At 49.0% G+C, this 26,449-nt stretch overlaps 1 protein-coding gene across 1 annotated transcript; it reads right to left on the minus strand.

Annotated features, from left to right (window-relative positions):
* Nucleotides 1-799: 799 nt before the first annotated feature.
* Nucleotides 800-3,836, minus strand: LOC101787544 (odorant-binding protein 2b-like). The gene is made up of 7 exons (XM_063244166.1): nucleotides 3,702-3,836; nucleotides 3,084-3,217; nucleotides 2,834-2,904; nucleotides 2,275-2,385; nucleotides 1,624-1,725; nucleotides 1,332-1,358; nucleotides 800-1,027 (listed from the first exon to the last, which is right to left on the minus strand). The coding sequence occupies exons 1-6, from the start codon at nucleotides 3,798-3,800 to the stop codon at nucleotides 1,333-1,335; spliced, it is 543 nt and encodes a 180-aa protein (XP_063100236.1). The 5' UTR covers nucleotides 3,801-3,836; the 3' UTR covers nucleotides 800-1,027; nucleotide 1,332.
* Nucleotides 3,837-26,449: the final 22,613 nt, after the last annotated feature.

Raw genomic sequence — 26,449 nt, forward strand, 5'->3', positions numbered from 1 at the left:
ATCTGGATGGTCGACACCGTCCCTGGATCCTCCCTTCACTCTTTATGTCCTGGTTGCCAGGACCTGAATAGCTTAGCTTCCCTTTGGGCCAGTCCCTCCCACCATGCCTTTTCTACCTTGAAACTGGCAGACTCTAGACTGAAATTTCTGAAAACTGAACCAAAATACACCCCTCTTCCTTTAAGTTATGAATGTCAGATATTTCATCCCATCAGTACGAAAGTGGTGGAGAGAACCAGTTACACATATGCAGACATGCCAGCATGCTAAAGTTTCACCGCCTGTGTAGATTCACATGATAATCATCAGAGTCACATTGTAAGAGTCTCTTATCACATCCTTTCAGGGCCCAGGAAAACCACAGCAGGTGAACATCTCCAGCTGGCTGAAATGGAGCCCTTCTCATGGGGCTAAGGGACATAGCACAAAGCCATGTAGAGTGTCCCCACAATCCAGGCAATCCAAAGCTCACAATCCAAAGCTCTACCCTTGCATGCATGAGGCTTTGAGGAAACACCCAGCTGTAAACTATACCAAGCTTTCTTCTCTATCTCACCCTCCCACTGGCTTCCCAAATGCTCCTACCCAGGTCCCAGTTTTGATCAAAGCCACTTGGGGCAATAGCTCATGTGGCCTCCAGGAATCCCATGGTCCTACAGACCAGTAAGAAGCCATGTTCCTTGGTGTCTGGACCCTACTGGGTCTAAGGTCTGCCCAGTGATCCTGGTGGCTCCTCCTCATAGCAGAGCTCTTAGGGAGCTGATCCAAGGTCTTGTCACACCCAGGCCAAACCCAGAAAGGCTGCTGAAGTTGTTTATTTTGAGTCAGGTGGGGTGAGGGGTTTTGCAGGAGGTTATGGAGGGTGGAGTTGTTCAGGAGACTGGGCCCGGAGCCAGGATGGTAGATTCAGGAGGTTCAGACCCAGTTGGCTACAGTGACAGAAAAGGGAGCAGTGGTTGGGGCCTCTTCTGCAGGGATGGAATTGAGGCAGGAAGAGATCTTCCTCCAGGCCACCATGCAGTCCCTCCTGGATGGAATTGCACAAAGGATGATCCTGTCCCCTCCATGAATGGCCTGGTCTCAGAACCCTTGGTGTGTGTGTGGGGGGGGGGGTGAGGACCAGACCAAGTGGAGACTAGGGAATGGGAGGGGCTAAGTGGATGTTGGTAATGGAAAAGATCCCCAGATGTCTTGAGGCTATGCAGGGCCAACTCCTGAGGTGACCACTCCTGCCTGGCCCAGCGGGGTCTCTCCTGGTTGGGAAAGGAGTGGGGCCAGAGGAGATGGATGCTGGAGTTGGAATAACACAAGATTCACCCAGAGTCACTTACCCTAGCTGTGCTCAGGCACACAGTTTTCTATAGAAACAAGAAAAATTCAGAAGTGAGAGGATACCCAGGGCAGAGACCCACACCCCACCATCCCTGCAGCACAGATGCTGCAATGGGCAAGACCCCAAGGAGAACCTAGGGGACACTGGAGGAGACATCAGGAAACAGACTTGAGGGACACAAAGAGACACAAGGGTACATGTGGGTCCACAGGGACATAGGAGAAACAAAGAGGACATTGGGGACCTGGAGGGGATGTGGGGGAGACCACAGGGCAGAGCTGTCTGCTCACCCTTCTGCTCGGGGATGAAGATGTCCTCCTGCGGGAGTCCCTTATGCTGTGTGAATTTCTTAAATTCCTCCAGGGCCTCCGGGTTTTCCTCGGGGGTCCTCCCTGTGGGGCAGGGGCCAGGTGAGCAGAGGTGCGATGGCTGCACAGCTCTGCCAGAAGCTAATGGCCCAAGGGCACAGTCACCTAATGTGGTTTAAGGGGGGGAAGGAGGTGGCCCAGGTGACAGGGCCCTGGGAAGGGCTCATATTGGGATGTCCTGAGGCACTGTGTGACCCAGGGGATAGAGTGGTTCCTGCACAGTTCTGCAAGAACCCCATTTCGCAGAGGCATTGTGACATTCCTTTACCCTGGAGGCACCTGTCCCACCAAGGCCACAGTCAGGACATTACAGCCTCTGAGTTAATCCCCTCTGGCTCCTGAGACTGTAAGAAGTGGCACTTGGTGGCCTGTATCACTGAAGGCGACTTCTGCTCCATGGTGGACGGTCCCCTCCCGACTGACCCCTGCCTGCCACAGTTTGTACTCTTCCCAGGCAGCACTGTGCCCAGCACCCCAAGGCCAGCACAGGGACCTGCTTACTATTCTGGTACTAGGACACAGCTGCTGCCAGTGCAGTGGGGTAGGAGACAGGAGTCTCCAAAGGACCCTCACCCACGAGGCTTCCTACACGGATCGTGGTCCCATGGGAAAGATGCTCGGTGTAAAAGAAGCAGTGGTCCCGCACAGACAGCGCCTCTATATGTATGGACATCTTGCCCTGATCTGTAGAAGAACAATGAGAAATTAGCTTGAAGTATCTTTGTTCCCAGGGCAAACATCACTGACCATACTAAGAAGCAGTTGCCCGGGAGACCCACCCAGCCCTAGCCAGTCCTGTGGTGACCTCTGTGACAGGGCAGGAGGCCACTATGGAGAAGAGGAACCTCATGTGTTGACATCAGATGGTAAAGGCCAGGGAGGCTGAGGCAGGAGTGTGGCGCTGGCCCTGAGCAGCTGCCCCACCCTGCTTCCTTAGCCTCAGTTTCCCTAAGGGTCACTGTTAGGACTGCCCGGTGAGAGATGTGGCCTGGCTGGTCCGTGCTTTGGGCCAACCCAAGGCCTCCCGGGGAGGAAGAGGATGCCCCTCCTGGGGGAAGGACAAGGCTCCATGTGGAGAGACCCGTTACCCCTCCACAGCTCCCCAGCTCAGGGCACTGCAGGCAGGACTCACAGGCGCTGTATTCACCAGGCTCCTTGGCTTTCCGCAGCAGAACTTTCTCCTCATGGCACCGTCCCATCTTACTGGAAACCAGGAGACATGGGGGCAGCTGCTCTGAGGACTCCGTGGAGCCCCGCTCAGCTCCCCTGGAGAATCAGCCCCTACCCGAGCTGTGTAAGATGCGGGCTGTGTCCCTTCAAAGTCTGGGGACTCTGATACCAACATTCAAATGGGCAGAGAGACCCTCACTGGTGACACTCACATGTAGGTGATCTTGGCCTCCACGTCCCCTCCTTCCAGGACCATCATCATTATGGGAAACACTTTCCTGGGCTTGTCCTCCTCCGACAGGCTCTTGCTGGCCACCATACCTTTTAGGTGCCAGGTGCCTGTGACCTGGAGCAGGCCAAGCCCTGAGCCCACCATGGCCTAGCCTGACATACTGGCCTACAGCTAAACAGACACTTGCAGAGCCCAGGCTGCAGCCCCCAGACCCAGAGATGGGCCTGGCCTCCACAGCCCAGGTAGTGCCCTGGGAGCAAGGCTGGCTTCCCATCAGCAGATTGTTCGTTCTCTTTGGACCTGTGGCCTCAGCCAGAGGCACCCAGGAAGCCCCCACTTCCCACCCTTGGAAGACTTCTCTTCAGCAGGACCCCCAAGCCAGGCTTGGAGCTTTGTGCTCTAGCCTTGCCCTGGGAATGGCCTTGTGTGCCGGCAGAACCACAGAATCCCCCGAGCTCAGACCATTGTGGACTGGAAGTGCAGGACCAGAACCCGGATTTAAATGACACCTCTTGAAACAGAGGTCCCAGTTGCTGCCTGCTGTCCAGTAGTCATGGTCTTTCTCCTACCCTAGCACCACCCCTTTCCCCAGCCTCACATTCAGCTCTTCTGAGAGGAAGGACAGAGGGCCCTCGGCCGGCAGGGCGGCCGCCACCCTGAACAGCAGGAGGGTCAGTAGCAGGGTCTTTATCTCCATGGCTCAAAGCCGTGCAGGTCTCCTGGAGGCTGGACGAGGCTGTGTCAGCTCCTCTCTGAATGCCCTTTATGTCCCCTGTAGCCAGGGCCGGTGCCCACTTGGCACAGACCACACCCCTCCCACACATCCCTTATGACCAGGCCCACATCCCTTACGGAGCGGTGCTGTTATTGTTGGGATCTGATGAATAGCAAGTTAGGAGACAAAGACCACAGTGCTGGCCAGCATCTGCCCACCCCAGAATCCTGCCCACAGCCCAGCCCACCTAGACAGGAAGTCCTCCTACCCTCCCTGCCCTCCTGGCCCTCCGCACCATGGCTGACCAGGGCCAAGCTCTAGGGGAGCCACCCCCTCCTCCTGCCCAGGGGAGCCCTTTTCTTCCTGACTCCTGCTCCACTCTTTCTAACCCGGCACTGCCTACTTAGTCTTGGTCTTTTCCTGTGTCTGTGCCCCTCTGCCATCCCCTGGTTACACTTTAGGAGCAGGGAGTTGGCTGCTTGGGTTCACAGTTTTACTGTGAACCGTTCTGGGCACATGTTAGGAGGTCACGCATATTTTTCCACTAACAGAATAAACTGAGCTCTTTCACCTCCATGGGCCCAGAGCTGCCTCTCTCATAGGAGAACTTGAAACTTCCATCGCTTTAGACATCAGAAGGCCTGCTGAGGACACGGGAGGCCTCCAAGCACCCCTGGCATGGCTGAGACAACATGGGTGTTGGTTTCTTCTCTCCCATCTACATGTAGTGGGACTCAGGACCAGGTGTGACTGTAGCTTTTCAGAAACTCACATTTATGCAACTCCCTTACTTTCAACCCAGCAGGGCCCCCAGCTTCACGAAGGCCTCCTCCTCCTCAGTGTGGACCACCCCCCCACACACACACACACAAACAGCCTGAAGCTTATTCTCAGTAGATGAACTAGACCAGAAGCATAGGGAAGCCCCTTGCCTGCCTGGGTCAGAGTCTATGGCCAGCTCCCCTGGTTACCCGTTCTGCTGGCCTTAGACCCTGCTGTTTCCCCATGAAGAATTCTGCCTTCCCTGCTCCAAATGCCGCAGTTCCTGGGCCTCAGACACCTGACTGAGCTGTGGGTACAGGTGCTGGGGCCCCACAATGGCACCTTTGTGCCTCTCTGGGTCAAAATTGGACAGCCCCAGGTACTCACTAAATAATACTAATAAGCACTCTCTCTAAGACCTAGGGTTTTCCTGAAGGTGCTGGTGTGATCTGATACTTATGCCAGAGTGGAAAGGGCTGTTGACCAGGAAGCCTGTCACAGAAGGGATGGGGGAAGAGGGACCCGTGCTCCCAGGACCAGAGATTACTTGGTAGCATGGCGTCTTCGTATCAGTGAGGAGACTTTTCTGTCCTCATTCTTGTGGACTGCATCCAGGACACCTTGTATTTCACTTGTGTGTGGCATTGATAGAAGCAGCTGGTGACACTGGTACTTATAATGACATTGTTTAAACAGACAGGAAACAACATGCAAAGATGACCGCGGCACCAGGCTGCCACCATAAACCCCATGCTTGGTGCCAGTGGAGATTCACAGATGTCTGTCGTTTTCCACCTGCCCTTCCCTGCATCCCAGGAGACCAAGGTCCCAGCTATTTGTTGGATATTTGTTGTAATGATTTAGATCTAAATTGTACCCCAAAGTTTCATGTGTTTGGAGGTCGAGCGGATTGTTAGGGGATTATACTAATCAGTGGATTAATCCACAGAGTTTCATAGCTGAATGTGCTCTTAGCAGGTGGTGCCCAGTCGGAGATGGATCATGGGAGGCATGCATGAGCTGAAAACGTTTATTCCTGTTCCTGACTCCTCCCTTCTCTCTATGCTTCCTGGTTATAAGGTTTAGCAGTCTTCCCCTGCCATGCCCTTCCCCGACGCATTTCCACCTTGGAGCTAGCTAAACTCTGGACTGAATCCACTGAACCAAACTTTGGACTAAACCCACTAAAATTATGAACCAAATGAACCTCTCCTAAAAATTGTAGGTGATTGTTATTGTGTCCCAGTGATAAGAAAGTGACTGACACAGATATCAGTACCGGAGAAGTGAGGTCGTCGTTGTTACTAAACCTGACCATGTGGTTCAGACGCCTTTCAAACTGGTTTGCAGGAGAAATTTGGTAAATTTCTGAGATATAGGCAAGAGAAGTCTTGGAATGCTGTATGCAGAGTAAACAAAGAACAATGGGAGATTCTAGTTCAGGTTCAGAAACCCAGGATGCCAGTGGGAAAGTGGACAGTAAAGAGGAGGCTCGGGAAATTTCATCAGAAAACAAAGACCCCATTGGCAGCTGGACTAGAGAACATATATGTCATACTTTGGCAGAAATATTTCTTCTTTTTTTTTTGCTCATGTCCTGAGACTTTGCAGGAGACTGAGATTAAGAACAGTGGATTAATTAATCTGGCCAAGAAAATTTCAAAGCAGACTAATATTTAAGCTGTGGCATGGGTACTGCTGACAGCTTTTAGCCATGTCTACAATGAAAATCAGGACAAAAGTTTGCAGCTTCATCAGACAGGAAGTCCTTGCTAAATCTGGTCTATGGAGAGCATGGTTGCTGTAATGATTAGCATTAAAAAGATGCCACATCGGGGTAAGTTGGCTTGAAGGATTCTCAGGGATCAGCAAGACCCCACTTGTCACAGACTCAGATATACCAAAGTGTAAAGCTTTCATTTCAGAAGAAATTTCCTGCTGAAAAGGGCTCATTGTTGAAGAACATTTGTCTGAGGAATTGGTTTCCCAGTATTCTTTTGATAATGTCCAGTAATCAGGCACTGAGAGGCCTCTTCAGCCATGATGCAAGGGGTCTGGCTTCTGCTTGAATTGTCAACAGTCCTCGGTGTCATCAACAGGGTGTTTGTTATATAGTCATGACTGAAAGCATTGTGGGGTCGCAGAGGCTTCCACACAAGTTTCAACAGAAGCATGAAAGGCCAGGGAGCATACATTTAAGAGGGCACTGCATGAAACTGTGAGAGTAATGCCAGAAGTTCAGTAGAGACCCCAGGAAGTTAGAGGTGTTTGGAATATGCTGAAAAAAGCAATGTGATATGTTTCTACTCTATTTCTCAGAGCGTTTTCAGGAACACCAAGTTATTTTCCCACAAAGGTACTTTTATTAATATATTTTGCATGTCTCACTTTGTCTGAGATTTTTGAGCTCCAGAACAATGAGACAATAAGTTTCTGTGTTTTAAAAAGAGAGGGGAAAAAAAAAAAAAAGAAAAGGAGCTCTAACGGATATAACAGCAAGTGTGTTTGGGGGTGTTAAATAGCTGACTTTATCAATGTTTTTGGAACATTGAACACAGCTGTTTGCAGTCTCTCTGTTTGAATGTCCACCTTGTGTTCTTTGATACTGTGATTTGAGGAACTATTTTCAAGAAAATAGTGTGTAATCTACTAGCAGGTAATTTCTTACTGTTATGGTTTTTTGTTTTGTTTTGTAGTTCTGTATTGCGTGTACCCTTACGCCGCTTTGGTTTGTTTTGTGTTTTTCTCTTTTTCCTCTTAAATTAAAAAAAAAAAAAAAAAAAAGTTTCTGTGTTTTGTATTATCCTTTTTGTGATACTTTGTTGCAGCGGATCTGAAAATAATACAAACATATTAATAATTATATTGAATGTAAATGGCCTAAATATGACAATTAAAAGATAATAATTGGAAGATTGTGTAAAGAACTATAATAAAACTATATGTTGTCTACAAGAAATGTACCCAAATATAACCACAGAGGTAGGCTGAAAGTAAAATTATGGAAAATGATATGACACATAAATATTAAGCAAGAGAAAGTAGAAATACTACTTTATTATCAGATAAAATACCCTTTGGAAGAAAGAAAAGTTGACGTGGTCTTATGATCTAAATGAATCATTCCATAGAGAAGATGTAACAATCTCTGCAATTTTTTATTGTAGTACTAAGGGTTGAGCCCAGGGCCTTTTGCATGCTACTCAACTGTTCTTCTATAGCCTAAGCTCAGGAAGAAATAACAGCCTTAAGTGCAACAGTACCCTAAAACAGAGCTGAATAATCTGCGAAGCAAAATGGGTGGAACTGAACAGAGGCGGAAACAAACCCTCAATGTTAACTGAAAACGACGACACCTCTATCTTAACCATTAAAGGCAGCTAGCAAGGAAACCAACAGTGCATTGAAGACTCCAACACACCGTCCGTTCACATAACAGCCCTATACACATTCTTTCAATCACCTATAGGATAGAAACAAAATGAGACCATATCTGGGGTCATGAAATGAAACTCAACGTACGTATACATGCATGAGTATATCTATGTATGTATATTTTGGTCTCTTTTGAGGCAGGGTTTCACCATATGGTTCAGGATGGCCCGGAACTCACTTTGTAGCCCAGGCTGACCTCAAACTCACAGCATCCCTCCTTCCCCAGCCTCCTGAGTGCTGGGAATACATGTATGTGCCACCGGGCCTGGCTTCCATGTATTTAAAAGAATGGAAATCATGTAGAAGTGTGCTCTGACCATATGAACTGAGACAGAAAATTGATACCGAGGGTTAATGGCGAGTCTTTCTCTAGGTGCTTCTGAGGTGGTCAACACAATTTTAATCCATGGGTAGAAGAAGAAGATTTGAGATAAAGTTCTCAAAAGTCAATTAAATGAAAAGGCAGCATAACAAATCCAGTAGGACTCAGCTGTCTAGCGTTGAAAGGAATTTTAAAGCACTAAATGCACATGGTAGAAAAGATTAGACATCTAAAATCAGGCATCTTAACACGTACGCTCAGAACCTAGAATAGGAACAGTAAAAATAAACAAGAGAGGTAGGTTGAAAAAAGAAAGAAATGTAAGAACAAGTCTATTAAATTAAAAATGAATAACAACAGGGAAAAACAATGAGAGAAAGAAAAGTCTTTGTCAATATCTAACAAGCTGGTAGGCTTCTCAAAAGATGGACAAAGCAAAGAAAAAACAATATGAAATTACCAATGTTAGAATTAAAATAAAACTATTTCTACAGGAAGACAGGACAGGACAGTGAGAGGAAGTAAGACAGACTAGACACATGCAAAGGGACTCAAGCTACTTCAAAATTATAGAGGACAAAGCAGGTGAACTGGGCGACTTAATTCAGGACTTCCCTATGTAGAGCAATTGATATCTGTGACAATGGCAGGTGACATATTTGGGGACCAATAAGAAGCAGAAGATGGGATCTAAACCAGACCCTAATGTCCCCCAGCTCAAGAATCCCGTTCGCTCTGCTCACACTCGCCAGCTTCCTCGGAGTACCGCCCACTTATGGGGTTCCTGTTCCTAAGTCCAGGCTGGGGTACAGGCGTCAGCAGCGCCAGCCCCCTGCTCCCAATGCCCCCCACGAGGACACCTCCAAGTGAGGGTTCTCTCTAGACACTGGCGCCTCCTGGTGTCCCAGGTTCACTCAGCACGGCGCACAGCTCTGCAGGGGACTCTGCTGTCCAGAGATGTCCAGGACGCAAGAAGAGTTTCTGCGCAGGGTCCCAATTCCTGAAGCATCCTCAAATCCCCCTAGCCTCTCCTGAAGCTTAGGACAAAACAATCTCAAGTCTCATCTGGGCAGAACTCCCCTGAGCACACCTGCCTCCACGTAGCTGACAGCACCCTGGAAGCTCTGGAGCCTCACAGGAAAAGTGTCTAGCGGGTCACAACCTGGAAGAGCAGAGGACAGACACAGGTTCCCCGTGCTGGTGCCTCTGGACGCAGGCATTTCCTGTCCCACCATTGCTCAGCCCTTCCATTTGGGACAGTCAGAGGAGAAAACACTGTGGGAACGGGGGACTCTGAGAGTCACGGCACCTGAACCCACGGGAATAAGACCCATTTCCCAGCCTGGTCCTCCAGGACCCCTGAACCCTGGCACTGGGGAGTGAGCCCACCTCCTGGAGCTATCACAGTGGGATCACCCACTGCACAAGGGACTGGGGCAGGCAAGCCGCTCTTTCATGGCACAAGTGTCTGGTCAGGTGGGGCTGCCCCTCAGGAGCTGTGCCCACAAACCCCATCCAGAAATCTGGGCAGCGTCTGGGGGTTCCCTGACATTTGAGGGGCTGTCTCAGGAGGGGCCGAGTGTATTTCCGGTGGTCAGGGGAAAGAATTTGGCATCATATATTGGAGCTTCTCCCACAGAGACATGGTGTCAATTTCTCTTTCCTTTGAATGCAGCCTCAGCAACGTGCATTCTGATGTTTTCAGTTTTCTGTATTCTTAGTGGTTCCATATTATTATTATTATTATGGTACTTGTGGTATATGTTTGAGACACATGATGGCTTCAGTGGTTCTGAGGAGCTGTCATTTGTACCATTTCTGACCATTTTTAACTCTTTTCTCCCCTCTCTCTGCATGCTCTCTCCCCTTTCCCTGCTTCCCTTTCCCATCTCCAAAGCTTCTGCCTCCCTTTCCTGCCACCTCTCCCTTGGACACACTTGAACGTTTTCTTGTCTTCTGTGTTCTTGGTGCCTGGCTCTGGGCCTCTGCTCCCAGGGTGCCTAGCGCCATCAGGTCAGCTAACGCCTGCTGATAGCCCAACGCTCCCATGCAAAGCCCTCCCTCCCCTAAGGCAGCCACACCTGCGCCACTGTCCAGCACCGGGTACCGGAACTCTAGGGGCTGTCCACAGACACCAGGGCCTGTAGTCCCCACGCTGGCTGACATTAAGCCTCCTTTCTGAGCACTCTCCTTACTCTGCATCATTCACAAACTGGCACGCTGGGTCCTCTGTGGGCCCCTCCCTGCCTGCCTGACTTACCGCTCTGCTGTGCCCAGGGGAAGCCACCTGTGTGCAGGAGCCTGGGTGTGATGAAAAGCCCTTTCCTCATGCTCATCGTCGGTGTGTCTGAGCATCTTCCTGCACCCAATCAAAACAAAGCCTGGCCCCTTTGGCACTGTGTGACGCCTTGGCCAGGGCATATCTGGCGGCTTTACTGAAAGCAGAACCATGACAAGGCATGGTCACCAGGAGCCCTGCCTGCAGGTAGGAGAGTGTGGTCACGGGTTGAGTTTCTCACCCTGACGGCAGCGTCTGCAGCGGTCCCCGCATGCCTCAGTAATCTCTGTTCAGCTCACAGTGCTCTGTGGACCCAGGAAGAACAGGGGCAGGGGGAGAGGGGTGCGCTCACCATTTTATAGGGAAATCATGGGTAAAGGAAGGAGCAGCAAGCACAAGTTTCTTCCTCTACCAGCCTGGGGAGCGTTGGTGATGACTGCTGTCTTCAGTCTTCTCTCCTCCACAAACATTTCAAAGACCCTCAGAGCGTCCAGGTTTTCATCCAGAGTGCGGCCTGCAGACCAGATGGGGTGAGGGCTGGGGAGAGGAGACAGACCCTGCCCCTAGATATGTGGGATGGGAAAAGGGTGCCAGGGGTGGGGTGCCCTCCTTTAAGGCTGGGGAACCATGGCAGGTCCCCCAGGCACCTCCAGGCTGTGCTGGAGTTCCTCCCACCCCCACCTCGCTGCAAACAAGTCTGCAAGGGGGAGTCTTCGGGCAGGAGACCTGTGTGGGCCTTGCTCAGACATCACACAATGAGCAGCTTCCCAGCTGGTCTTACCTGCTGCAGCCTCCCCGGGAAAGGGGTCGTACCTGGCTGCAGAGACTAGTAAGAGGCTGAGCTCCTCAAATGGGTACATCCTGGGCTCAGGGATGCTCTGCCTTGCCTCCCCAGCCTCTCTGGCTATGACATCCTGAGTCATGATGGGGGGCGAACAGGAGGTGGCAAGGGGGGGGGGGATACTCATCAGTGACCTGCACACCCTGAACCAGTCCCTACAGCCCGCAGCCCCTGTCCCCCACCTCACGAAGCTGCTCATCCTGGAGAGGGAAGTCCCCATGTGTATCTCCTGGATTCTGGCCCCTCTCTTGGGAGACATGGACTCAGAGTCCATACACCTGATGGCAGCCCGACTTTCACCCCTGAATCCTACCCGAGGCTCCCTGCACACCAGCAGGTCACTAGGGGTGACCAGGGAGCTCTGCCTTCCTGCCCAGCTCCCTCCGTGTCCACCCAGAGAGCCCTGTGGACACTCCCGGTTCCCAGGAGGAGGCTGTTGGCTTCGCCTGTCCTCAGCTCCTATCCTGCCCCGGGCATCTTGTACACCTCGAGCCCCACCCTGCGTTGTCAGGTGTGGACATTTGTCCTCACCGGAAGCAGGACAGCCAGAGGAGTGAGAAGCACATGAAATGTGATCAAGGACAGGGAGATGGGGGTGGTGCTGGCCAGGGTCTGTGTGGCACTCAGGGTCCCTGAGGCTCAGGGTAGTGATGTGATCCCAAGTGTCCCTGTCCATGTCACCCTGCTCCAGCCTGAGCCCCTGCTCCAGTGATCGCTGGTAACCTATGGGACCAGAGCCTCCCAGGGGACTGAGGACAGCAGTGGCCAAACATGGGGCACATCTGGAGGGTGGGGAATCCTGGACTAGATGGGGAGGAAACCGTGAGTCTCCAGGCCACGAGGGGCCCTTGCTGCAGAAGCCCTGGAGACTGGCAGAAGCCAAGACGAGGCCTGACGGTTCAGTGGGGTGGAAGTCTGGTTCCGGACCTGTGCATGGCACTGCTGATCTTTGAAGTAGGGTGCTCTCGGGGTCTGGGGTGTTCAATGGAGCCCCAGCCTCCACCCTCTAGATGCCGGGGCTCCATTGCTCCAGCATGACAACAGCACAAGTCTCTAGACATTGCCCAATGTCCCCAGGGCAAATGGGCCCCAGTAAGACCACTTGATGGTCATCCTGAACTCCAGCTTATTGATTCTGTTCCTGATGAAGCTGAAGGGCGGAAGCGGGCTGGCCTTCTTCTGGACAGGAGTGAGCATGTCTCCTGCCCAGCGTATTATTTGCCAGGGCCTTAAAACCTGGAGGTGGTGGGGAGGAAGAGGGATCCACCCTTATCTGGGTTGCAGAATCAGGGCGAGTGGGAAAAAAAGAGACCCAGGCTTGGGACTACAGAGGCTGGGAGGGGTCCTGGTCACAGCACAGACCCTGTCCTTGGACAGCCAGGGACAGGACCCTTCCTGGGCAATACCACTCCAGGGTCCTGCACTGGCTGAGCTGGGAAAAGTCTCCCAAAGGTCCAGTTTGGACATTTCTGTCCTCACCAGGGACAGGGTAGGGGCGAGCAGTCACAGAGACACGGCAAGGCTGCACACGACTGAGCGTGGGCTCACCAGAGGACCGCGACCAGGCTGCCTACATGGACCATCACAAAAGGCCAGTCCGTGGCTCCTTCCCTAAGGATCAGACTCATCAGGGTTCTCCTGGTACCGTAGAACTTAAGGCTGACCTTGCACACACAGGCACTTGCATGTCACAGGGGCCTCGGATGCGTGACCTCCACACTGGACAGTGCTGAGTCCCTCACTACTCTCCTGAGCCCAGGGGTCCTGGGTGAGAACTGGAGAGTCCAGGTGCAGCCCTTAGTGAGGAGGACAGGGCAGATCCAGACCACAGTTTTAGAGGGCAAATGACAGAGAAGGAAGCTAGTGTCCCCCAGGCCAGAGCCCCCAGGCCAAGAACATGGCCAGCAGCTGGCCAGCTCCCTGTGATGAGAAAGCCACCATGGGGAGGCCCTAGGGTCAGGGCGTGTGAGCCCAGAACCTGGACTTTCCATGTGAGGGACCCAGAATGCCGAGGCACTGTTCAGGACCAGGTCAGCTTAACTTCCAGGAGGAGGACGTCAGAGAGAGAAGAGGTGAAACCATGCAGGTTAGCCATCCTTGAGGGCCTGGGCTGATGTCTGATCAACTAGCAGCTTAAACTTTGTTATAAAAGCACCCACTTTTTTTAAAGTAGAAAATTCTTGGGGCAATCCATGATTTCTTGTAAATGGCCATCCGCCTGCCTTTCACTGGGGGAAGGAACATCACCAGATCCCACGGCTGACCGAGGAGCAGGCACATCTCTGGGCAGCGGGACTGGCAGGACCGCACCAGGAACTCCTTTGCTGGCCTCCCTAAGCCACTCTTCCAGCCCCCTGAGGGCAGGAAGAATCCATGCTGTCCTCTGGATACCACTTGGCACCCCTACCCCCAAATGCAGGACACTGGTCACTCAGGTAGATCAAAATTCCTGAGACCCCACCCATTCCTTGGAAACCCAGGTCCCAGCTCCGTCCCTCCCCAAAGATGTCACCTCTTCAGAACCAGCAGGCACCAGAGGGAGCGGCTCAGCCTGCACCTCAGGGAAGAGACTCAGCCCTGTGGTCAGCAGGAGCAGCCACACAGTCCCCATGTCCACGCCACTCCTGATCCACTTGCTGTGGCTGTGGTGGACCCTGAGGGCTGGAGCTGACTCTCCCACACCAGGGCAAAGGCTCCTGACATCCGCAGAGCTGGCTACACTGCTTGGTTTGGACTCTGTGAGTGGACGGTGCTAATTTGTGTAATTAGCCACCCTGACTGCCTTTGATCGCACTCTGAGCCTTCCTTGTCCCAGGGAGAAAGTTATCAGCATGGGAAATGCCTGCCCCAGAACTGGCACCAGGAGGTGCATGACAAGGGCTCTTTGTGCTCTGTCCCCCCCCCCCAACCCCAGGAGTCTGGGTCTGACCTGATCCCCCAGTCTCCAGCTCAGGCTCATTACTCAGTTCCCATCAAAGGCAAAGTCACTGCCCTCTCCACTTGTCCCAGACCTTGGAACACAGGACAGCCCCCAGCCCTCTTCCAAACTCCTCCCCCTGAGGCTGGACGGCACCCTGCAGCCCGGGACTCCTGCTTTCCCTCCAGTGCCCCTTGTGCTCGCTCTCTGGCTTCCCCCATCCTCATTCCTGCCCTTCACCAGCCTGCCAATTTGGCTCCTAGTGTGTCCCCAAGTCCACCTCTGCCTGGCTGCTCCCCTTCCCTGGCTCCAGGCCCCTGAGGAGACACGGCTGACCCAAGCTCTGACAGTGGTCGCGTCCCACGGCTCATTCAGCCTCCTCCCTGCTGCTCGCAGACCTCGTGCTGAAGTTTGATCGGGTCTTTTCATTCCTGTGCACCGATGTGAGGAAGCTGATGTATGTCTGTGTGTATACGTGCATGTTTTTCTCAGTGTGTGTACATGCAGATGCATCTGTGTGTGCCTCTGTCTGTGCACATGTGCAAGTGGTGGATCTGTGCCTTGTGCATGCATCTGTGACTCTGTGCATGTGTGTGTGCACGTGTATGTGTGCATGCACTTCAGTATGCCTGTTAATCTGTGCATGTCTCTATGTGTGTATTTTGTATCCATGGATCCCTGTGGTAGGAACAGCATCCAGAAAATCTCCCTGCTGTGCAGTTCTTACTTAAAAGAGGGGGTGACTCCACACCCCCAACCCCAGAACCTTCCACGGCACCCAAACTCCCGCATTGCTGCTCCCCTGTTGGGTCACGTCCACTCTATGGTATCGTGTCCAAGGTCAGAGGTCCCTTCATGGGAGGTCTTTCTAGTGTTCCCGGGGAGCTCAGTCATTCTGTTGTGCCCTTGTCTCCTGCCTACTATGCCCTCTGGAGCTTCCCCAGAGGCCCAGTTCCACCTGTATCTCCTCCCTCAGCTCCTCTAACACAAGGTCCTTGGGTGCCTACGGGCTCCCCAAAAGCTGCCATGGCTCTAATACACTGATCCCAAGCATCTTAATATCACAGTGTGTTAGTGTAGGCAGAAGCTGCAAATACCACCTTCTCACCGTGCAGGCAAAGACGGTGACCCTGAGGGACAGGTGCTTTCCCCATGGTCATGCAGCTGGTGGGCAATGGCAGCGTCCCCTCCAGCTTGTGTTATTTTTCATCCTGGCATGATCTAGGTAACAGGGCCCACTGGGCGAGGTAGAGGTGACAGAAGTTGAGTAAAACCAATGAGTAAGGGGGAAATGGAGGCCACTGGGTGTGGCTCAGCCTTCAGTTTGGGATTTTCCTGTGGAGCACTAACTGGGGAGCAGCCCCAGCTCCTAGGCATCATACAAGGCAGCTGGGTCTTTCCTGAACTCAGATTCTCAAGTGTTTGTGCACACGATCTGCTCTCTGTGTGTGCAGGATTACAAAACATTGAGATCCGGATCGGATTTTCTCGTATAGCTTGAGTGTCCAGCTCACACATCAAGGCATGCCTGATATCAACAGCCGAGGTCACCACCATGCATAGAGGGACATCCTGACTGATTCTGTGCCTTTCCCCACGTTACCAGAGTAGCTGCTCACTCTTCTCCTGGCAATGCAAACCACACAGACAGGAAAATGTGCTTCCCTGCCACTGTATTTATGGCTTCCTTGCTTTTCTATTGAAAGATCTCTGCCTGACTCTGCAGGACTTGAGACTCACCCTTTGGCTGGATTCAGAAAAGCTTGTGCTCGCTTGTTGTTTCCTGTGAAACTGAGCTCCCAGGGTTGAGCCTCGCCAGGCAGACCAGGACCAGCCACCCTGATTCCCCACAGGCGGGGAAGGGGAGCCACACTCCCCCCAGCATCTGCAGCCCCTCAGGCTGGTTTTCCTTCCTGGGTAGATGAAAGGAGGAAGCCACTGCATGGGCCAGAGTGGTGGAGAGGCACAGCCTTCTGCAAAACCCAGAGCAAACTTCTGTCTCATGAGAAACCACTGTGGACACTGGGGTTTAAATCCCCAGGGCAGGATTTCTGGATTTCTTCTCCAGTTTAAAGTACAAAGCTGAGGAGAGAACTCTGGAATGTGCTCATAAGAGACAAAGCAAACTGCACCTTAGTAATGTGGACAACACATTGCTAAGGAGAGATGCCTTTTATCGCTGGGAGTTTTGTGTTTAAAAAAGCCAAACTCTCCATGGGAAGGTGAATCCTCAGCCTGCAGAGGGGCTCCTGGCTGGGGGACACCCTGCCATTGTCACAGGGGAGAGGGGGCAGCTGGGGTGAGGTGTGGCAGACACATTCATGTTGCTTCTGCATCTGAGAAGACAGCCTTGCCATCCTGAAGCCGAGAGCCCCAGGGACAATGAGACCCTACAGTGACTTCCGTGCTCCCAGCTCGCCCTTTTCTGGCAGGCACTGGGTGTGAGCATTTACACATTCAGCCCAGCAATACTTACACCACCACCCCTAGGAGGTCACTTTTGTAAAAGATGGAATTTTTAATTTATCCTTTGTTCCTTAGAAAATTGTTTTTTAGACTGTAATTTAGAGTAGTTTTATGTTCAGGGCAAAATGGAGTGTGAAGAGGCAAGAGATGGCCCCGTGTACACAGCTTCTCACCACACCCAGGGCTTCCCGGCAGAGCAGAGTATAAGACATCACTGAAAACAGCACTAAATCAAAGATCTGGGAATTGTGGCTTCAGAAGTTCACCTTTTAAAAGTTTTGAAGGTAGCAGAAATACAACTGAACAAGACAGAACAAAGCCAATGCAGTGAAATTGGTCCAGAACTTCACAGAAGGTTACCAGGATACCAGTACTAGGTACCATAGTATATCTCATTATCTTCACAATAGTTGTCCATTCAATCAGGTATAGCGAAATCAAATCAAAGATAGAATATTACAAAAGAAAATATTGAATAGTGTAATAAAATTAATCATAATGAATTAATCACAAACAGCACAAAAACCATTTGCCTTCAAACAGAAGATGGAAGGAAACCCCCATATTTGCTGTATTGCATAGGGTCATCCTCCCAAGTCATGTTTAGATCTCTGTCCCAGAAGCTGCTGACTGGGGCTCTCCTGGCTCACGCCCAAGGAAGACACTTACCAAGAGGGCAGGCGAGTTGCCTTCTTCTGCAGCCTCCTGGGTTCCACCATGGCTGATTCTCCAGAACTGCATGCTTAAGGAAAGATGGGGAACCTGCTATGCATGTGAAAGTGAGAAGACTTTTTAGGATGCCCAGAAACAGTGGGTGACAGTGATGTAGAACAGAAGCTTCACTGCTGAAGAGAATCAAAAACGCATAACGTCTCAGAAAACATCTGACTGTACAGCACTTTCAGTGATCATGTTTCTATAAATAAGCATTCACATCAAATCATTAAATGACTTTTCTCTCAGTGGAAATTTGGGAAAGTCAAAAGTGGGTGTAGTCCATGATTCAATTAATTACTTGAACAACTTTCAAATATAGCTGAGAAAAATTGTTATTCAAACATTTCGGCAGACAAGAGCTGGAAAATAATGAACAAAGTTCTACATGTGATCAATTTGGAATTTCTTTTATGGGAAGTTCCACAAATAGCAGATATGCATTTCCTGTGCTAAAATATAAAACAAACAATTTTTATAAGTACAATAATTATCAAAGCCAGATATAGATATGACCTATGTAATGAAAATGGGAAGGTTTTTGGTGAGAGTGTTACCCTACATAATTATCAGGCTATTTGAATTGGGCAGAAAACATATCAGTGTAATTAAATTCATGAAATCCTCCTCCAACGCTGAAATCCTAGTAAACATCAGCGTATTCATTCTCCAGAGAACACTTGCAAATGTGATAAACATGAGAAATCTTTGGTCAGTGCTCAAAAATCACTATCTACAAGACTACATGTCAGACAGAAGCTTTATAAGTACATAAGACATGGAAAATGTCTTTGCTGAGGACTCTATCTTTAATCAAGATCAGAGAATTCATACTAGAAAGAAATCCTATAAATGTACAGATTGTGGCAAAGCTTTTAATGTTTCTCAACCCCTATTCACACCAGGTAATTTATACTCTTGCAGCAAAATTGAATCTGGGACAGGGGTGGCACCCACGGAACTCAGGAGGCAGTGAACAGCCTTATTTTACACCAGTGGTCCCGGCAGGAATAATTTCCAACCAAAGCCAGGCAGCAAATGTGTGTGAGGCAGTATTTTTATGAGGCATAAGCAGGGGTGACAAAGGTGAGAGAGGCAGCCTGGCAGATCTTCTGATTAGCCAGCAGGGTGAGGTCATTGGTCACAGGGCTGGATTAAGGTCCATCAGTTACAAGGCTAGACTGATAACCACCAAGTGCGTACAGTCAAATATCTTGTATATTTGGTTATGTTCCCATGATTACAAGGGTCAAGAAAGCAGTCACAGAGCCATGAAACAGCTGCAGAGCTAGGCAGCTTCAAAGAGAACAGAGTCATAAAAAGAACAATTTTTCTTAGTACAGCTTTCCCTTTCAGTCCTGGCGAGAAACATTACCACTATAAAGAACATGACAGAAACACAACCCCTGAGAATTCATACTGATGAAGATCCCTACAAAGGTAAACATGTGTCAAAACCTTTTAGCAAAACTAGAACTTTACTAAGCAACAGAGAGGCAATACCGGAGAGAAACAAAGCAAGTATGAAAATTGTGCAATGTCTAAAAATATTACTCAGCACCAGAGAATTCATACTGAAGACTCACACTACAAAGGTAAAGAGTAAAGTAAAGCCTTTGGCCAATGTTGAACCCTAACTGAACATCAGAGAATTAATCACTCAAAGAAACCCTAACAATGTAAAGAAAGCAGTAAATCCAGTAAATATTGTTCAAAGCTTATTGGACACCAGAGAATACATACTGGACAGCCCCGCCTACCAAAGTAAAGACTGTGACAAAGTCTTTGGTCAGTATTTAAATCTTAGACACCACCACAGAAGTCATGTTAGATAAAAACCCTACCAATAAAGACTTTGGAAAAGCCTCCGATCATTTTCTCAGGTTGTATTCAACATCAGAGAATTCATACTGGGACAACTCTATGAATTACAGAATATGAGAAGGTTTTTAATGGGCAATGTTACCTTCAGTTTCCTTGAAGATAAAAGTTCTTTGTAATTATTTTTTATTTTATGAAAAAAATCAAACACAGTTATATAACAAAATAAGACAGTAACAGCAATCAATACTGTGTGTCACTGTCTTCATAGTAGTTACTCAGAGTACTAGACAGAAACCAAAAAGACTCTTGCAAGAAAAGAAACATAACAACACAGCACTTTCTCTATAGCCATCTAACATAAAGTACTAGCATAAATGAAGCAAATTGGAATATATGAGAAAATGTTTTTGAAACAACAAAATATATAATTTGGGGAAAAATTTGAACTCTCTACTTCCTATTTTTATCATATATATGTCAAAATATATATATACTATAATAGTATAATATATATACTATATATAAACTATAGTGTGTGTATATATATATATATACTAGATAAACTGTAGTATATATACTATATATACCATAGTGTATATATATAAATATATATAGTGCTTTTTATATAAGAGAAACCATGCAATAATTGAGCTTGTATGTCTAACCCATTTGCTTAATATTATGTATTTTGTTTTCAGATCATTCAAGGGCCAGTGGTATGCTTGGTTTTAATCTTTAGTCGTAGCTTGTGGCTGTTGATCTTTGTGAAGCGAGTATCAGGGTTAAGTGATTAGCTAATTCTTACTGGCTTGCCTTTGCACCCCATCCTCAGGAACTTGAACTTCCAACTCTCCTGCCTCAGTCTCCCAGAGTGCTGGGATTACACATGCATGCTGCCACTCCAAGCTCTGGTGTGACATTTTGGAAATCAAGAATCATTATTTCAGAGATGCTTCTCTTCAAGGCAGCTGGTCACCCCATTTCCGTGAGAGGGCGACTCTGTGCCTATGAGGTCTTGGAGCTGGGCCTGCTCTGCCATTTCTTTGATCTCCACAGTGCATCCTGCCCTGCGTACCTGTGCACACCCTGGGAACGTCCTTGCCCTCCAGCCCCTCACAGCACCCTTGTGAACCTGCCGAGGATGGTGCAGAGGGGCCAGTGCAGTGCACCACTGCCGAGAGGGAATGTGGAATCCACTTCCCAAAGCAAAGGCAATGGTTCAGAGCCACACCTGCAGTGTGTACTGCACTTTCCCCTGAGCCTGCCTTTGGGCTGCTGGCAACCGCATGTCACACAGGGACCCACAACTACCTGTGTGACCCCCCCAGATAAGCCAACTCCATGTTGAGCGTTTTAACCAGGGAGGTGAGCTAGTACCGAGCAGGGCAGGACTCCGGTGCCAATCCTGTGGGTCATGGGGCTGGGAGGCTGGGTGACACTCGGTGACGTGGCATGGGCTTGACACCTGTGTCTTGTGTCGCTTGCCCCCCTGTGATGCAGCACTCTCAGTTGCAGATTCTTTGTATTTATAAAGCACCCTCCCACTTCCCAGAAAAGAAGCTGATGTCACTGAAAAACTGGGTGAACCTCAGAGCAATCGTTTCTTTATCTTCACTTACACAGTTTGCTGCAAAAATATTGGCAACTGTCCCAGCTGTGGTGTCTGTCTGTGACATCAGCAGTTTCCAAGTTGAGTGATATGCTTTTACAGGACTGGTGAGTTGTAAGCATGTATTACTGTGATTGCAGAAATCTAGCAGTAACCAAAAGCATAATTAGGTAAGAATCAGCTGACTCAAGGGAGTTTGCAATGAAGAGACTGTGTATTTTATTACAAAGCTTCACCCCATGCGGGTATTATCTCAGGAAACTTCATTATACTGCTTATTTGTGTGTGTTTGTCTATCAAAAAAACTGTGCATGAGGATGAGAGGAAACTTTAATTTTTATTTGTAGGGTCAAGAAAAACTGGGAGTGATTTCTAAAAATGTGATTTGTGCTTGATGGGTCCTTGGGGTCAGTAAGAATCCCCAGAGCAAAAGTGGTTTGCTCTAGGTGTCTTTGGGGGTGTGTTGGGAATGAGATCATATGAACTCATAGTTTGAGTTTTTTTTAAAAATTAGTTGGTTGGATACCTCACAGATCTAGAAAAAATATTCCTAAAATTCATCTGGAAACAGAAGAAACCTACAACAGTAAAGGCGATTGTGGGCAACAAAGGCAAAACAGGAAGCATCTCAATTCCTGACTTGAAATTATACTAAAAAGCCACAGTAATAAAATTAGCATGGTACTGGTAAAGAAATAGACCTGAGGATCAATGCAACAGATTAGAAGACACAATCACTATTACAAAGACACTCAGCCACTTTGTATTTGACAAAGGGGCTAAACATGTTCACTGGAAAAAAGATAGCCTCTTTAATAAATGGTGTTGGAAAAATTGGCTTTCCACATGCTGAAGACTAAAAATAGACCCATGCCTATCACCATGCACAAAACTAAGTCTAAATGGATCAAGGATCTCTAAATATTAAAACAGAAACACTAAATCTACTGGAAGACAAAATAGGTAAAAACCTTGGAGACATAGGGGTACGGAGAGAATTCGTGAATAAAATTCAAACCACACAAGAAATATTCCAAAGAATCAACAACTGGGATCTCACATTGTTAGAAAGTATTTGCACTTCAAAAGAAATCACCAACAAAGCAAAAAGAAAACCCACAGAATGGGAAAGAATTTTAGCCAACTATCCCTCAGACAAAGAACTTATATCCAGAACATATAAAGAACTGAAAAACCTCAAGCCCCCCAAATTCAAACATCAAGCCTCCCTCTCCAAAAATGGGTATCAGAGATGAACACACAGTTCTCAGACAAAGATATACAAGTGGCAAATAAATATGTGGAGAAATGTTCACCATCATTAGAGAAATACAATTAAAATAGCATTGAGATTTCATCTCACCCCAGAAAGAATGGCTGCCATCAAGAAAACAACTGATAACAAATGTTGGCGAGGCTGCAGGGGAAAAGGAACACTGCACTACTGTTGGTGGGAGTGTAGACTGGTGAAACTACTGTGGAAATCACTATGGAGATTCTTCAAAAAACTAGCATTGGAAGTTCTATTCAATCCAGCTATTCCCCTTCTGGGTATTTTCCCAGAAAAATTGAAAACATGTGCACCCATGTTCATAGCAGCACAATTTATGGTAGCAAAATCTGGGAAACTACCAAGATGCCCATCAACTGCAGAGTGGATGAAAAAAAATGTGGTATTTCTATACAATGGAATACTACTCAGCTATAAAAAAGGATGATCTTGAGACCTTTATAGGTAAATGGAGACAACTTGAAAATATCCTCATTAGTGAAATAAACAAGATTCACATGAGTAAATAACACATTGGTATTACAGCATCTGTCACCACACTTGGCTGGATGCACATGTTTTGAAGAAGTGCTGTTTCTTCTCTGAAGCCTCAGCATACCCATTTTATGCAATCGGGAAATGGAGGATCAGAATTTGTGTATTTGGGACAGCTGTATGACAGTGTGCTTCTCTCTGTGATCTTCAGGATTCGTGTGTGTGCTGCAGTGTGTGGTGAAAATGATGACTAATTTTCCTGGACTGGTTAGATGAATGTGCACAGCTGTAGAGTGGAATTGGTGTGATTTTGCATTTTAGGTGGAAAGGTTGTTTGTATTTTGCAGTGTGTGCTTGTTACGACTCATATCTAGAGGAGCCCCAAATCCTCATGCACTCATGGGTGGGCCTTCTGGGAGCAGCTGGTCATGGGTTGTGATACTGATGATGATGTATGATCCTGGCTTAGTCCACTGATGAGTTTATAGCTCAGCGTAGTGTTGCGAGGGGAAGCCAGGTGGGAGGTGGTAGGTCACTGTGGGTTTGTGCTAGATGGGTGTACAAAGACATCCTTCCTCCCTTGATGGCTGTGGCTCCCTGCCTGCCATGCCAGAGACTGTTTCTCCTCTGCCACGCCATCCAGCCTTGGAAACTATGGACTACACACTGAAGACTCTATAAACCTGAACCAGAATAAATCTCTCCTCCCTTAACTTGTGGTGCTACAGCACACAGAAACACCAAAATGACACCCAAGATTTGGAGGCAGATTTATTTTATGTCGACAGGCACTGAGTGGGATCTCTGATGGTCTAGGGTGTTTAGGGGATGCACATGCAGGGAGAATGAGGAGAGACAGAAGAGCCTGGGATTCCTGCTGATTAGCTAACAGGGTGCGGCCATCAGTTATGAGGTCAGATTAATGGTCGTAGAGCTTTTTACAATCAGATGTCCTGCGTGTTTGAGTACGTTTTCGTGGTTACAGGAGTCAAGAAAATAATTGCAAAGCCATGAAGCAGTTACAGAGCTAGGCAGTTTCAAAAGAACAAAGTTTTAAAAAGGTGAGAACTCCTGTAGCATTTTTCCCTTTCAGTGGGTGTGGAGTATCTGTCTCAATAATGAGAAAATAGTGAAGACAGTGGTTTTGTCCACACAGGAAGCATAAGTAGTGAATATCTGGAGACACTTGCTGTGCGTAGCACTCACACCCAGGGCGGGCCTTCCCATCATCCACGCCTAGAACGATGCCAAACCAATCAATGGGCCAACTTGTTAATCACACACCCTTGATCCCAGCATCACACACTCTGGACCCAACCAGCTCTGAGAAGCCCTGCCTATGATATATGACCGCATGAAATTGTGGGGGTCGGGGACATCTAAACACAAACCATAATATTTGCAAATTCGTAATGTGCTGGTTAATTGTGTAGATATTTGATGCTTCAGGAGAAGTACATGTGTTTGAATTTGTGTTTATTAAAACACTTCTTGGATTTGTGTGCTCATGTATGCATTGTACAAATAACCAGAGAGTTATATTAAGGAAGGTCTTTTGAGTACATATGTATGTATGCTCAAGGGGTATGGAAGATTGGGTAAATATTTTTGTCTGGGTCTGTTTGTGTCTCAAGGAGGAAGCTATTAATCCATAACTGATTACTCAGGATATCTAGATATAAGCATAATGGTCAGACCAAAATACACAATCTACCTAAAGCAGACATGATAGCCTTCCATTTTGATATTTATAATACATGTGAGTAGGGTCTCAAAGTCAATGGTACTGTAAAGAGGGGTACAGTGAGGTGCTCCTGCAGCTGCAGGATGTTTACCATCACAGGAAGAGGTGCCCTACAGTTCCAAGTGGTCTGTGAAGCCGAGGCTGTTACAGGAGTCCCCAGAGCTGTCACTCTTAAAGGAATCCAGTCTTTGAGCTGAGACGTTTGAATGAATGGCAGTGTTGGAGCCGGGTGGGTCCCCTCTGTTCTTTCATTTTCACATTGGAAGCACATGCTTGCTTCTCTTTCTTCGCCTCATCTTCTGAGAGACACCTCCTCTTCCCAAATCACCCTTGTGCCAGGTGCTGCATCTCAGATGTGGCTAAGGGGGCCATCTCTGGCCGGCATCTTCCAAGGGCCTACGTCCTGCTCCCCCAAAGGTCAGGAAGCTCTGACCTTTGAGCTGTCTCAGCATCCCTCTCTTTGGGGGTGAGCCCCTGCTTGCCCTGCCCTCTGCGCTCAGTGATGTCCGCTGTCCCACCCAGATGGCACAGTTACCTAAGCTGTGGCCATGGCCTGGACTCTGCCCATGCTGTCTTCCCCTAGGAGTCCGCATGGGGATTAGGACACCTCTTGAGCCCCAGTGGCTTTATGGGATCTTTGTGATGTCTGAAGAGCATACAGAAACCTGGGCACTTGGTGGGCACATTGTCACTGTCCTTCTGAAGCTGACCTCAGAGCCCAGCTGGTGGGATTCGGCTCCAGGCATGGGGATCAGGGACCTGTTGTAAGGCAGAGCCTCAGAAACTTCACCAGAACCAAAATCCATTTGTGAGATACAGAAGGCAGAGCCCAGTCAGAACAGAACAGAACAGAACAGAACAGAACAGAACAGAACAGGAGCCCTGACGTGATGCCTTCACTGAGGCTCGAGGGCCTGGCAGGGAGCTACCCAATCCCTGCCCTGGGCCACCAATCAGTCCAGCATCCACTGCTGCCCCTGTCTGTGTCCACAGTCTGGGGCCATGGTCATGAGCCCATGGTCAGGTACCACCTAGCAACTGAAAAAGGTGTCTATGCCCAGAAGTTCCTTGGCCCTAAAATAATTCAAATTAGCCAACCAACGGGCAGCCCACAAAGCCCAATTCACCCATACCTTACATGCTATCCAACCACTGCCCCCTAAGTTCCTACTACCCTGTTCCCAGGTGCAAGCCGCTCCCTGGGGCCTTGCTTGGCAGGCTGCTCTCCCTGTTGGGACTGCATCTTAGGTCCTGCCTCTCACGTAGCAGTCCAGGGACCACTGTGTTGGATTGTGTCATCAACACACAATTTATGTAAGACATAGGACACCAGGAAAGATGTCTGATCATGGGGACGCCTGTGGGTCTCCACACCCAGGAAGCTTGCCCTCCGTGCTTGTTTCCCTGGAAAATCCCGTTCCTCCCCAGCATTCCCGTCCCTGTGTCCAGGCCGAGGTGAGCCCAGTAATGGTGCCAAGCTCCTTCTTCCAGAACCTTCCAGTGCAATCTTCTCTGAATGCCCTCCCAACTACACACCTGCTCACTTTAACGTTCTGAGTCAGTCAGTGGGGCAGAGCCCAGAGACTCCTTCCAGGAGATGCCGTTGCCCAGCAATGACCAGGCACCAGGCCTGGCGTCCACCCCAGGATCACATGGCTGGGAGGACCTCAAACTTTACTGCTCTGCCTAGTGTCAGTGCACAAAAGGGGAGTATCTGAGTCTCACTGGGTGCGGAGTCTCCTGCGAAGCTGACAGCGTGTAGGTGGCTCTGTCTTCCTGAGGCTTCACGGGGAATCTTCCCATCGCCCCTCCCACCCAGACAGGTGTGGCCTACTTCAGGGACACCTGCCCCTGTCCCTTCGTGGGGGACACCTGGAAGGAACAGCACAGTGAACATCACGGATCTGTGCCCCTCCACCCTGTCCCTCAAGAGTAGGGCCCCATCTCCCAGCCT

This window comes from Cavia porcellus, unplaced genomic scaffold, assembly GCF_034190915.1.
Source record: "Cavia porcellus strain 051 isolate PalLab524CR breed Dunkin Hartley unplaced genomic scaffold, mCavPor4.1 scaffold_49, whole genome shotgun sequence".
Taxonomy (NCBI): Eukaryota; Metazoa; Chordata; class Mammalia; order Rodentia; family Caviidae; genus Cavia; species Cavia porcellus.